General features: G+C 37.8%; 3 protein-coding genes and 1 long non-coding RNA gene across 4 annotated transcripts; 2 read left to right on the top strand and 2 right to left on the bottom strand.

Moving 5' to 3' along the window:
* Window positions 1-903: 903 nt before the first annotated feature.
* Window positions 904-1890, bottom strand: LOC148569427 (uncharacterized). The gene has a single exon (XM_088485966.1). The coding sequence runs from the start codon at window positions 1888-1890 to the stop codon at window positions 904-906; it is 987 nt and encodes a 328-aa protein (XP_088342092.1).
* Window positions 1891-4232: 2342 nt separating this feature from the next.
* On the bottom strand, window positions 4233-6333 carry MTACP2 (mitochondrial acyl carrier protein 2). Its single transcript, XM_016338556.3, has 2 exons — window positions 5998-6333; window positions 4233-4600 (listed from the first exon to the last, which is right to left on the bottom strand). The coding sequence occupies exons 1-2, from the start codon at window positions 6211-6213 to the stop codon at window positions 4424-4426; spliced, it is 393 nt and encodes a 130-aa protein (XP_016194042.1). The 5' UTR covers window positions 6214-6333; the 3' UTR covers window positions 4233-4423.
* An 835-nt stretch (window positions 6334-7168) lies between these two features.
* LOC107635171 (NAD(P)-binding Rossmann-fold superfamily protein) lies at window positions 7169-10760 on the top strand. Its single transcript, XM_016338555.2, has 12 exons — window positions 7169-7348; window positions 7423-7478; window positions 7563-7596; window positions 8012-8110; window positions 8194-8342; window positions 8664-8702; window positions 8844-8936; window positions 9310-9408; window positions 9616-9702; window positions 10108-10191; window positions 10351-10416; window positions 10542-10760. The coding sequence occupies exons 1-12, from the start codon at window positions 7282-7284 to the stop codon at window positions 10629-10631; spliced, it is 963 nt and encodes a 320-aa protein (XP_016194041.1). The 5' UTR covers window positions 7169-7281; the 3' UTR covers window positions 10632-10760.
* A 198-nt stretch (window positions 10761-10958) lies between these two features.
* On the top strand, window positions 10959-13601 carry LOC148569426 (uncharacterized). The gene is made up of 2 exons (XR_015880902.1): window positions 10959-11453; window positions 12174-13601. It is a non-coding gene; the product is annotated as an uncharacterized LOC148569426 (long non-coding RNA).
* The last annotated feature ends 197 nt before the right edge of the window (window positions 13602-13798 follow it).

Here is a 13798-nt window from a genome sequence, read left to right as displayed (position 1 = left end):
CAAAGTCAAGGAGGTCTTAGGAAAAGGCTATTATAAGGTGACCGACTTAGGCGGCACCGAATTACCAAGGTCATGGCATGCTTGTAATATGAAAAGGTACTACAGTTAAAAGCGAACTCTACTCCTTGATGTACTCTTTTCCCAGCTTCATGATTTTTTCCCAGAATCAAAGGGTTTTTTCTGAAGAAGGGTTTTTAACGAGGCATCATAGTAGGGACTAAGGGAAATAAATTATCAAAAGCCCTTAGTAGTAACAAGGTACCTCCTCGATTAATAAAGATCTTTTTTTCTTAAGTATCTCTTTTAAATTCCCTTTTTTTTATTTTCTTTCTACGAAACGCGCCGATTTAAGCTCGACAAAACGTGAAAATCCCATGAACCGACCTAGATGGTCGTCAGGATAAAACGACGAGGTACAAGTCGGCGTAAAGAGGCTATAGAAGTCGATCATGATAAACTCGGGAGCAGTCCGACTCATAAGTCAGAATGCGAAACCGAGTAAAATTAAAATGAATCGCAAAAGTAGCCTAAGTCACGAAAAACTCAATAAAACAAAATTGAGTACTAGGAATAACAAAAAGAGATAAGGAAAAACTAAGAAAAAGGCTGCCTTGAGAATCAAGGAAATTCAGAAAAGCAGGCAAGTCCCAAAGAAAAGATTTTCTCCAGAAAAGATCAAAGAGTCAAAGGAACCACGAAAAGCATGCGCGCATACGGTAACTCAAAACCCTTATCCAAAAAAGGGTATTTATTTAACGATAAATTAAACCCCTATTAAAAAAAAGGGGCATTATTGTTTTGTTTACGGCCTTAAAAGGCCAAAAAATTGTTCAAAACACCAACAAATAAATATAAAGAGTTTAAAAAAGAGGGGCCCACAGGCCGGGCCCCGATAGCCAAAAATCACTTTTTTAGAAGATCACTACCAGCAGAGTCAGGGGGAACGCCAGGAGCAGGAGTTGAAGAGGAAGTCGGAGGAACGGTAGAAGAACTCGGAGCGTCCTTAGAGTGAGGAGGGGACTCTATGATCCTCTGCCCCCGAGTCTTTAAATCAGACTCAGACTCCACTATGGGGACAGGAGGATCCACGATGGCACCATCAATAACAATCTTATCAGGGTCCAAAGGAGAAAGGTCCAAGTCAGGAGCAATAACTCCGACCTGTTCCTTGAAAATCCTCCAGGCCTCATCAGCACCATCCGCAATAGAGTCCTCCAACTCGGTATAGGCCTCCCGAGCGTTCAGCAAGTCATTTTTTACAGACACAAGATCAGCAAACAAACTGTTGTAGCTGGCTTGCGCTGCTTTCCTCAAATCCATCTCCATGTTGCATTGGGCTTGCAAATTTTTCCCTTTCTCTCTGAGGCTGTCCCTCTCCTCCGTCAGTTTGGCGACTTTCCCCTCCAACTCCTTCTCATGCTCCTGATATATACGAAGCCTACCCTCCAGCTCCTCGACCCTCGAGGTCGTCCCTAAAGAGCTGATGGGAGTCTTCTCAAATATATCCAAGAGTTTGCCACAAACCCCCGCCGTCTTGAGACTCTCCTCAACCACAGTAGTGAGGTAGTGCCGAACAGAAACATCATCCATACTCATACGAGCATGAGGATAGATGTTCTTTCGGACGAACGCAAGAGCGTCCGCCTCACCAGAAGCGCCAGACTCTAAGGTCTTGCGCTTCTTTGGCTCTGGTTCGGGAGTAGGTCGGACGGGAGGGGGTGGCAGAGAGGAAGCAGAGGAAGAAATTACAATAGGTTGAGAGGGAGTCCCAACGTTCCGAGGAGGAGGAGGGGGAGAGACAACCGTCCTAACACCTCCAGACCTGGCTCGAGACTTTGCCTTGGCTTCCTGAACCCTCTGGTAAGACTCTTGAGCGTTTTTCTTTGCCATCTCTGCAAAAACAAATTGGTAGCTAAAATCAGACAAAGTCGGTAAAAGAAATTGCAAGTCGGAAATAAGCGAGAAACGCAAAAAGCTACCTAATTGTGACTGAACAAAGGTCGGCGACCCCTGGAGAAATTTTTTAGTATCAAAGTATGGGGCCCTCCCCCACGCTTCTCGGAGGAACCCCACAATGGCTGCTTCTACCTCATTTAAGTCATCCAGACCATATTTCTCGCAAGGGGAGGCCTCCAGCCAATATAAAGGAAATCGGGGAGAAGAATGATCATCCAGGAAAAAGGGATGGTGACCCTCTACAGCTTGCACTTTGAAAAAGTAGTTCTTGAAGTCATGAAAGGACTCGTCAAAAAGGGTAAAAAGTCTCCGACCTTGTATGGCTCGGAACGACACCCACTGTTGTTTATTGTTTAGCCCACTGAAGGGTTTTGTCATATGAAAAAGATGGAAAAAAATCTTTAAAGAAGTCGGGAACTCTAAAGCCTGGCTGATAAATTGATAAATTTTCAAAAAACCCCAAGAGTTGGGGTGAAGCTGGGTGGGAGCGACTCGACAGTGATGCAAAACAGATATCTCAAAATTTGAAAAAGGAAGAAAAACACCCAAACGGGTGATCATGCATTCATACATAAAGAAAAAATGAGGGGCCGCCTCATCGACTCTTCCAAAACAAACCCGGTCTTCAGGACCCGGGACTACCAATTCATATTTTGGTTCGTCATCCTCAGAAGTACAAATTCTGTGATGAGTGCGAAGGTTGGTAATGAACTCAGAATCGACTGAGGGCTCCTCCCCTAAGACTGTGACATCAACCTAGTGAGAGAGAGCATCTACAGAAGCCATTTCTTTTTATAAAAAAAAAGGGGGTAACAAAACCTACAAGGGGAAAAGAAAAATCACCAACACGGTCTCTAAAGGGAGGAGGATGCGAAACTAAAGTCTACAAATCAAATTTATCTACAAAGGCATATTAAAGAACTAACCTTTATCCGGAAATAAGGGTTGGAAGCAAAAGCCTTCGAAGATGCAAGAACGCAGCACGAACGAATACAAGGAAAATTTGAAAGATCGCAGAAACGAAACAACGAAAGAGAGGGAAAATATTTATAAGAACGTTAGGGGCATAATGGTAAAATCGGGGCAATCATTAATGAAGATGCACCGTTACCAAGGCTATTAAATCCTTACGCACACCCCTAACAGACACGACGCTTGATTGGACGTAACTGTCAGAACCAAAAGGTCACGAAAAATCACGTCGGTTTTCAAACCATCACGTCGGTCCTCTTACAAATCGGCTATGACCCCGAGTTGAATACTCGAACCCAACTCTTAAAAATAAATTGGGCTCGAGTAGGGGCACTGTTCATACCCTAGCCCAATAAATAGGGCCCATGATCCAAGCAAAGAAGCCCAACCCAAAGGGGTTGGCCCTCCCTCAGTACCAGCCTTCATCCCCAGAAGTCGGTACTGAACACGACCTGCTCCAAAGAAGTCAGATACGAGGGTTAGCTGGCAGATAACACTCATTCGAATGAGTAACTGCCCCTAGAAACTCTCTAACCACTTCATAGAGCCATATCTTAACCTCCCTAAGATATGGGAACGGTTATCCACCTAAAAAGGTGGCACTACTTCAGCGGTGGTTATTGGTTCACCACTATAAATACCCTGACATCCCTCAGGTATCACTAAGTCCCAATACATTCTCAACTTGCCCACACTCTTGCTAACTTAGGCATTGGAGTGTCTTTGCAGGTACCACCCCCCATTCTTCCACACGCACAAGTCGGACGGAGGAACACCGAGTTTCAGGTTCACTCGATAGCCACCTCCCTCACGCGTTTGGGCCAACCAACGTCATCCGGCCCACTAATCTCTGGTTACCCACCGTAACAACTACCTATGCAATTATTTGAGACCACTCTTTGCAAGCTGCAAATATCGTCAACTATGGGGTATAATCTGTTGTTTGATTTGAGCTATAAGGTAATTTAGGCACCTTCACCTCCTTGATTCTATGTTAATACCACGACAGGCAAATATGCCACTTGAGTTTTGAACATGTAACAACTTATATCCATTAATGTATAGAATCGGTTAAAAGTCCAAGTGGCATGCCACAATAAATTAACTAGAAGGTAGGACTTAGGACTCTAATGTCAAAAGGGCAGGCATTGTAATGTAAAACAAAGCAAAATAGATTAGCAATATGCATTGGATCCTCAGAATAGGGCAACTCAAGTCAATACTTAATATGGAGAAATCTGACACATTTTTATTGACATGAATATTGGGGGGAAAAATATAGTATAGTTTTGAGAAGCCAATTCTACCAAAAGCAAAGTACCATTCAAGCTGGCAAATCCCAGCTAATAATCTTCTGGGATTTTATATGGGGTAAGAAAGTTGAGTTGCATTTTAGAAGCAAACAAGTAGAATAAGAAAAACATCTTGAAGTGATGGTTTTACACTACTACATGAGAAACAAAAGAAAAATTATACACCAGCCTCTACGATCGCTCTACTTTGCCTGAGGATGAGATGCAATGAAGTCAACCGCAAGTTGGATTGAGTTGATCTTGTCAGCTTCATTATCGGGAATTTCAAACCCAAACTCTTCCTCAAGTGCCATCACGATCTCCACTGAATCCAGACTGTCCAATCCAAGATCATTTTGGAAATGAGCATTTGGGGTGACCTGGAAAAGGTGGAAGAAGTATAGGTTATGTACTAATGAGAGAAATTTTTTTAGGCAGCGATAGGGTAACAACCCCTTGTCTTGCATTTGTAGAACCTCGCAAAAACTGAGGTTTGTTCCAATGCACAAGTCAGTTTTTGGATTCACCTAGGTTACTATTATTGTATGACAGTAAAACTATCAAAAGGAACTAACAGTTTCCAATCTACTCACACTCGTGGTAGATATCAGGCATGGCATTGACCAAATTGAAAGTCTGAAGTAAACAAGTCCACACATGTAATTTAACATTACAAATGGAAATTTCGGGAACCAATAATAGGAAATCAAGGAGCATTTTCTTTGTCAGAAATTGAAGTTCATTACAAGGGAAGCGAAAGTGCATTAGAGAATGAGATGCACTCATAACAATCCAAAATCAACAACTACATCCTATGTGCATAAAGCATGCAACAAATGTTATCACCCCTTTAAGTGGGAAATCAACCAAAGCAACCAAGTTTTTTTTATTAATTTCAATTAAAAAGCTTAGTATCATAATCTATCATTTATTTTGATTAACGGATATCTATAACTACAAGTAAACGCATCAACAAGTATATTTGGAAGCAATATAATAATACTAGATTACGATGCATTTGTTTTAAGCCTAGGCAAAAGACGGCCTTTCTTTTCCATATGCTAATCTTTCGGATTATCGCGTAAGGACTATGACTACTACTTTTTAATGTTTAAGGTAAACGTCTGGTTACATGTAATAAAAAGGGGAATCGAGATCACCTATCCCACTGCCATGTTCCTATTTATTCATGTTCCACCAATAAGAATTGGACATGTGTCTATAACTCTTATATAAAATTTTAAGGATGAGTTCGATACAGAAAATCACTAATGGAAGTCATCTATAACAATGTACACCTTATGTTACCAAACATACCCTTAGGTGAAAAGGAAGTGTTAGTCTTATCTCATTATTTTGAAAAGATCATGTTCTTCTTTGATTTAAGGCAAATTCCTTTGATTGTGTGCACGAATAATTAAAAATAAAATAAAAAATAGCAACCAAAAACCGAAATGAAACATTTTAACGAGTAATCCCTCATAAGCCTTCGAAATTACGATCATATATTTATTTTTAACAATATTCCCTAAATTCAAGAAATTCAGTTTTGCTCCCTTGACATTGTATGATCGATCAATTAGTACTGAACTACTAATCAGAGACCTAAAACAAAAGCTCAATTCGTAAAGCCGGTAACTACAACAACTAACGCTTACGATTATAAAAGTAAGGGTTCTCTCTATATTGAAAGTTTGAAACAGAACCGATTCGGCATTTGCAGAGAGAATCAGATTCATCGATTCAAGAACGAGAAATGAGGGGAATGGAAAAATACCTTGGAAGGATCGACTTTCTGGAAGTTTTTGACGCAGGAGATGACGCGATCGGTGACCTCGGACTTGTCGAGGAAGCAGCCCCTAACTTCCTCGGAGAAGCGGCGGAGCAACACGGTGGGTGCCACCCTCAAAGGAGAAGCGTGGTTGGGAAGAGAGTTAACCTGAACTCTGAGGTACTTCATGAGAGGCAAACCAGCTACTCTCCTCGCCGCCATTGCAAAATCGATCTACACAAAAACCTAAAACCCTTCTTTGCTTCTTCTCTATTCTCGGTTCTCACTTCTCAGTTCTTCTCTCTTTAGCTGAAAATAGATACTGAATACTGATATGGTATCAAGCTCCTTTCCGTTAAGTTGGGCTTTAAGCTCATTGTTAGGCCCCAATCTAAAGCCTTTTAACTTTGCTCCTCTTCCATTTCCGGCCCATATTATCCAATTTTTAAACTGTAAACTTAATCCTTTGCTGAGCATCAAGGCCATAAAAGGCCCAAAGGCATACACGATAGCTAGTTAGGTACTTACTAATCAGTAATCAGTGAAGTGATTAATTTATTTATTTACTTAATTTAATATTAAATAAACATCAAAAATTCGAATCTAACTTAATTTTTGGTTTATAAGAATTAACACTAAGTTAATTAAAAATAAAATTAATAAAGAACAAACAAAAAGGCATATTAATTGAAAAAATAATTTCAACCAAAAAAATAACAGTGTGATTAGGTAGAAAAAAGTCATGTTATATATCTTAAAAATCAATTATATTATTTGTAGATTAATTTATAAAATACAAAATAATGAAACTATACTTTACCCTATCTGTAAATATAAACTATGAATGCCAATGAGTTATAGCTCAAATGGCATAAACTTTCCATACTCAATTAAGAGGTCGCGGGTTCGAGTTACATATCTTTCCAAATTTGCCAATGAGTTATAGCTCAAATGGCATAGTCTCCCCATACTCAATTAAAGAGGTTGCGGATTCGAGTCTCCTATCTTTGGTAAAACAAAAAATATATATATATATATATATATATAAACTATGAATGCCAATGAGGTATAGTTCAAATGGTATAATCTCTTCATATTCAATTAAGAGGTTATGGGTTTGAGTCTCCTACCTTTAGTAAAAAAAAAAAACTATGGAGTATGGATCAGTAGTTGTTTATGTTGATTCAGCATGTTTGTGGTTAAAATGGTAAATAGTTAAGACTCAGTAGTCGCACAGTAACGGATTCAGTTGGAGGTTCAGTTGGCAATAGCACTTACTCGCGGAACAAGATGGTGGTGGCGCTACTCTTCCTCGGCCTTATCGTCTTATTCCTATTCAGATTCGCCACCGCTTATGGTACTTACTTTTTACCTCCTTTCTCATTTCTCTGTCTATTCTCTCGTTTCTTATTCCATTTCTCCAATTGTTAGGCGATTTCACTTTGATGTCTAAGAAGCACCCGAAACGACAAGAAATTGAAGACAAGGTGCTTCTCGCTCGACCTAATCCTGTTGCCGTTTCATATTTTCACTCTCATTTAATCATTTCTTTTTCATGTTTTCTCAAATAGGTTGTTTGGATCACTGGTGCTAGCCGTGGAATTGGTAGCTATAATTCTATAACTATGCCTTTCTTTTCCTTACTTTTCATATATAATTGATTCGTTCGTAGTGTTAGATTATTAGTAGACTTAAATGAATCTGCTGATATGTAAGAACCAAGAATCTCCTCTGAGTGATAATTAGACTGCATAAACACACATAAAACTTGTGGTTTATTTGCCAATTGAATTCAAATACCAAGCGAAAACGATATAAATGTAAATAACCTCGTATGATTTTAATGGATGCTGCTTGATAAATTGCAATTTTGTATTGCCTCAGTCGGTTCCCAACTTAGTTCGCTTTTGCTTTTGAACTGATATATATTGTGCAGTGGGTTAAGGTACCATTTTTGTAATTCCCTGAACCTTTTTTCTTGTTTATGGTTGGTTTTGTTTCTTTGATGGTGTGTATGTAGGTGAGATTCTGGCTAACCAACTTGCAAGTTTGGGGGCCAAGCTAATCATCTCTGCAAGGAATGAAGCTGAACTAGAGCGAGTAAGGACACAGCTGAAAGGTATGATGCATTCATCTTATGTCGTTGATATAGGGTAATGCCATGGACTACTATTAACTATTAAGTTATTTGAATAACACCAGGTAAACATGCACCTGGTGAAGTAAAGATTTTGCCTCTGGATTTAGCATCTGGGGAGGGATCTCTTAGGAAGGCTGTTGAGAAAGCAGAATCCTTTTTTCCCGGTTCTGGTGTTGATTATATGATCCATAATGCAGCTTTTGAGCGCCCTGTAAGTGAGTGGATGTATGTAATGCTTAAATTTCATAAGGCAACAAAGACCTATCATGATTGCTATGTATTTTTATGGGTTTGTTTTGCAAGTCAGTTTACATGTAGCAACTGTCTTCATTGAAATTGACTGAACACCAGAATTGAGAAAATGACATGAAGTGCTTGCATATTGTTACATTCTAGTATGTTATAGTGATTCCTTTTGTCAGACTTTATGGATTTCCCCTAACCTTATCAAATTTAAAAATCCGTCTTTCATCATATGCTTGTTCAATTGAAGGTATTTTTCGAATTTATTATTGTTTTGCACTTTTGGCAGAAATCATCAGCTTTAGACGTAACGGAAGAAGGTCTCAAGGTATCTCATACATTCACTGTTTACCAAAAGTTTTATTTTACAAGGGAAGATTTTATTTTATTTTTTCTGCTTTGTTAGTTTTATTTTTAAACCATTCGAAGCAATTCTGAGGTTTTATATTACCCTGTTTCTCTTGAACAGGCAACATTTGATGTCAATGTTCTGGGGACAATAACACTCACAAAGCTCTTGGCACCTTTCATGTTGAAGAGGGGGCAAGGACATTTTGTGGTGGTATGTGAGAATGGCTCTGATTAATATCTTATTTTGGATATGGATTTTGGACAGCAAAAGTATACTATGTGATTAGAAACTATATGTGGAGCTTGCAGGAAGATATTTGTGAATGAATATATTTACTAACCAAGAATTGTGCAAATGCAAAAGTGAGGAGTATAACTAATTAGCTTTACACAAAGGCATTTGTTTTATATTTTGGGTGCGCTAACTTCTGGCTATGCTAATGACACACACACACACACTACTAATTACTAATTGTGAAATGCTAGTTACTAATAGACCTAATTATAGATGGCTTATTCAATATTTATTTTAATCCCATTTTCTGTTTATTAAAGTGGCAATAGTTTATTCTGTTTAATATCAGATGAGCAGTGCTGCAGGAAAGACACCTGCGCCAGGTCAGGCTGTGTACTCTGCTTCTAAATTTGCTCTAAATGGGTACTTCAGTTCTCTGCGTTCTGAGGTATGTAGATAGCGTTCATTATCTCTTGGAAAAAGGGAAGCAGCCAACACCAGTAAACCTTACTGTATTAGAATACTAGATGATAAAACTCATAATATTTTCTCCTAAGATTAGAAAAAGTGGATATCAGCAGTGGTTGTTGTAATTTACTTTGGTTATCATAGAGTACACATAAGGACATGCACACTGATTGTTTTATGGCAACAGCTCTCTCAGAAAGGAATAAGGGTCACTGTTGTCTGTCCTGGTCCAATAGCAACATCAAATAATGCTGGATCAAGGGTTCCATCTGAGGTATATATTCTTTTGCTAATTCATCTTCTTCTTTTAGTACTTACTTTATTAATCATTCTTTAGTAGTTTGAAGAAAAAGAAAGATAGCTTAAATCTATTATTTTCAGAATTTTCTTCCCACCATATTTGTAGTACATGTATCCTTAGAATCTACCCATCCACCGAGTGATAAATCAAGATTGTTGACACTATTCAAGCAAGATTTATCATGTTACATTGACACTTTAAAAATAATCATATTGGTTGCTGTTCTCATGTTTGCTGAACAAAACCAAAAATAATGAATTGTTGACCTGTATCCTCTTCCTTTTGTTTTCATGTTAAGTTTTGTCTACTTGAATTTTAGATCTATGTTGTATTACTTGAGTAATTGAAAGTTCGTTTTATTTGAAAATCTGTTTGCAGAAACGTGTGCCTGCAGAAAAGTGTGCGGAGCTGACTATTATTGCTGCAACCCATGGCTTAAAGGAAGCTTGGATATCGTATCAGGTAATTTTTCTGTTTTTTTTTTTTTTAGTGGTAATTTATCAGGTAACGTTTTTGTATAAGTATTTTGCTTTCGTTTGAATATTCCTCCTCTTTTCAACTTAAATGCCCCCCCCCCCCCCCCCCAACTTTGTTCTTTCGTAAATTTGAACACTTTTGCAGCCTGTGCTCGCCGTCATGTATCTCGTTCAGTACATGCCAACCGTTGGTCATTGGGTCATGGACAAGGTATTTTCATCCCTAAAAGATTATGCTTTGTTAGATTTCGTTTGGTTTGTTATGTATTCCCATTGTTCCACCAGTCACAACGCATGAATGTTACACATTGATAAGCTTATATAAACGACCTGTAGGTTGGAAAAAATAGAGTAGAAGCTGCTGTTTCAGAGAAGGGAAGCACATACTCTTTGAGCTTACTCTTTGGAAAAAAGAAGGCATCGTGATGGCCATGGTTAAGTTTGTGAATGTGCTTCAGTTATTTGTATCAAATAATAAATTTGATTTTTACTACTGGCTACGTGTATATTTGGTATATTTGGTTCATAATTTGCAAAATCATACTTACATAGAAAGTTAACTTACACCTTTCAAACCATATATGCAAGGCATTCAAACTGATATCCAAAAGTACTATTTTTCTCAAAGTGAATAACAGTCTGAGACAAATTAGATATTTCTACCTGAGCAATGAAGGGATGCCCTACCGTTAAATGCAACTAAAAGTTGGGGCCATGTACTATTTAAGTTCACATCATTTCTATATATCTGATAAAATAAAATCACAACTCTTATAAGCGTTTAAAACTTTATAAAAATATATTCAGAAAAAAAAAATCACCAGCAAAAACCATTGACAAAGGCATCAGATTTGAGTTTCGCAGGTGATATGCGTTGATACATTATGTATTCAACTCATTTTCAAGACAACATTAAGAACTGATGCAATATAATTCCGCAATTAAATTAATTTGGCACTGATACAAAGGCCCACGAATACAATCACCAAACATTACACCATAAGTGTGATTATGACAAAAAGAAGAAATAAAAAATAGTGAAAAAACATTACACCGAGGACACCGTTTTTCCAGAAGCTTCCTTTGCGCGACTTGTACCATCGGATCTTTACGGCTCCTGAAGCGACGTCCTCGGTGGTTCCAATAACCGAGAAGTGGATTAGAGATGGCGGAACTGTTAACTATAACAGACTCCTATCTGTTATCAGGAAACTGAGATCACGCAGAAGATATAGAAACGCCCTCGAGGTATTGTTTTTGCTACTACTAATTACTTTTAATAGTTAATTAAATTATTTAAATTTGTGGATGTTTTATTCTTTTATTTATTTAATCATAGTGTAGGATGAATTTTGATCTAGCTGCATAATGCGATCCAATTGGTGAGAATACACACGAAATTTGAGCACTATAAGTGAGATTTCAATTAGAAGAATTTTAGACATTACTTGATGATAGATTTGGCTCTGATAAAAATTTATTGATTCAAGTTGTCTGAGACTTGTTTGTTACCTTTAAATAAGGTCTTGGATAAGACTTTTATCCCAGAGTTGAGGAATTTGTTGGAGCCAAGTTATATTGGTTGCAGGATAAAAGACATAGTGAACCTTACTTCATGGTATGTGTGATTGAAAGCGTTCACTGGGGAGTGTTTTAAAGGTCTAACCTTTGTTAAAAAGGACTAATGAATTGCATTCTTTGGGTGTCGTTTCTGAGTGTTTAATTGACAATATTGTTCAACGATAGAAGAATGGTATATCTGTGTTTTGATTCCCTGGGATTTGTGGGTCAATTTGATTGTGTGACTAAGATTTAAATAATGTTTCTTTCTCTCAAGTTTTGGGATCTTTCTATAGCCTTAAATTCTTCCATTATTACAGCAACAAACTTAGCATGTTGGTAGGTGTGTTGACTTTTTTTATGCCTTTTCATTTACCTTCTATGGGGTAACATGAATCATCTCTACAGGTATCGTCGTGGATGTTCGAGAAAGGGCTTTCCAAACATAAATCTGGAGATCTTGCAATAAGACTAGATTGGGAAAGTTAATGGACTCGAAGAAGCAGAATTCTATTTTAATAGCATTCCGAAGTACTTAAGAACTGGAGAATGTTACCGCTCTCTTCTTAATTGCTATGCTCATCCTAGGGATGTGGATAGAGGAGAGAGCATCATGGAGAAGATGAGAGCTTTGGGTTTTGCAACGTCGATTTTGTCAAGAAATGTTTTGCTTAATCTCTACTATCAAACACAGAACTATGACAAATTGGAAAATTTGGTATGTGAAATGCAAGAAGAGGGTATTAATTTCAATAGCTATACATTTGGTACCCTGATTAGTGCTTACGCTGCCTCTTCTAATACGGAGGGAATTGACAAGCTTCTCGCACTGTTAGGACACAATTGGATTGGTACTGGCATTTAGATTGGACTGTTTATGCTATTGCAGCCAATTGTTATAGGAAACAAGGACTCTTTGAAAAAGCTTTTAATGTCTTAAAGAATTCAGAGAGGCTCATAACTAACAAAAAGAGGAGAGTGGCCCTTACTTTCCTTATGACTCGATATGCAGCAATGATCAAGAAAGAAGTGATGAGACTATGGAAACTTTTAACAACAGATGGGAAGTTATACAGTAGAGATTATTTAGCTGTAATTGCTTCAGTTCTTAAGTTTGAGGACTTTGAAAGTGCTGAGAATATATTTAAGAATTGGGAATCTAAAAATCAGAGTTTTGATATTCGGATTCCAAACGTGATGATTGGAGCTTACAGCAAGAAGGGCAATATGGAGGCAGCTGAATCTGTTGTTGATTGGACAATCATAAACAATGGAGAGCCAAATTCAAAGACTTGGTCCTATCTCTCAAGTGGGTATATTGAACAAGGTAATTTTTCAATGGTTATTGAATGTATCAAAGAAGCCATTTCTGTCTGTTAACTGGGGCATCACTGGATGCCATTTTGGGAATCTTTGGCCGCCATTTCTGAATGCTTGAAAGATAAAGGAGATATGGAAGGAGCAGAGGAGTTGGTAAGGTTACTTAGGAACAAGGATCTTGTCTCCCTTGATGTTCACAAGAAGCTGATGAATTGGATTAAGGATGTTGAATCAAACGTGCATGCAATTGATGTGTTGTGTGGAGATTCACATAAACAAACAAATGGAGTTTCAGAAGCCAAAGGAAGACAGGAGCAGCAATGATAAGCAATTCTTGCAATAGGTCGTCCGTTTGTTGTACACATTTTTGTATATGTAGGTTAGGATTATTTTTTGAACCTATTGGCTTGCTGTCATTCAAGGTCTATGCATGCATGTGTAAAATGCCATGGTTATTTTTTGTATAAACACTCAAATTGATAGAGTTATCCATTTCAAATAACTGAAATTTAAATATGTACGTGTTGAATATGATTTCTGACCAAAAAAAGTGTTGAATATCATTATAGAGACAGGAAAGATGATAAGGAATTGAATTCATATAAAATTGGTTAATTTTGCGAATTTGTTAAGAGTCAAGAGTTTACCATAAGAAGGGGTTTATCATGTTGTCTTATAAATTTTGTACAATACAAGTCGACACCAAGGAAAAA

This window comes from Arachis ipaensis, chromosome B4 (assembly GCF_059453495.1).
Source record: "Arachis ipaensis isolate K30076 ecotype BB chromosome B4, ASM5945349v1, whole genome shotgun sequence".
Taxonomy (NCBI): Eukaryota; Viridiplantae; Streptophyta; class Magnoliopsida; order Fabales; family Fabaceae; genus Arachis; species Arachis ipaensis.
Note: the sequence above shows the minus strand (reverse complement) of the source record. Positions and strands in the feature narration are given on the sequence as shown.

Coding starts and splice junctions, on each gene's coding strand:
- LOC107635171 (XM_016338555.2), top strand. CDS start 7,282: ATGGTGGTGGCGCTACTCTTCCTCGGCCTTATCGTCTTATTCCTATTC. Junction 7,479..7,562: donor GACAAGAAATTGAAGACAAG/GTGCTTCTCGCT, acceptor TTTCTCAAATAG/GTTGTTTGGATCACTGGTGC. Junction 8,937..9,309: donor GGCAAGGACATTTTGTGGTG/GTATGTGAGAAT, acceptor GTTTAATATCAG/ATGAGCAGTGCTGCAGGAAA.
- LOC148569427 (XM_088485966.1), bottom strand. CDS start 1,890: ATGGCAAAGAAAAACGCTCAAGAGTCTTACCAGAGGGTTCAGGAAGCC.
- MTACP2 (XM_016338556.3), bottom strand. CDS start 6,213: ATGGCGGCGAGGAGAGTAGCTGGTTTGCCTCTCATGAAGTACCTCAGA. Junction 4,601..5,997: donor AGAAAGTCGATCCTTCCAAG/GTATTTTTCCAT, acceptor CACCTTTTCCAG/GTCACCCCAAATGCTCATTT.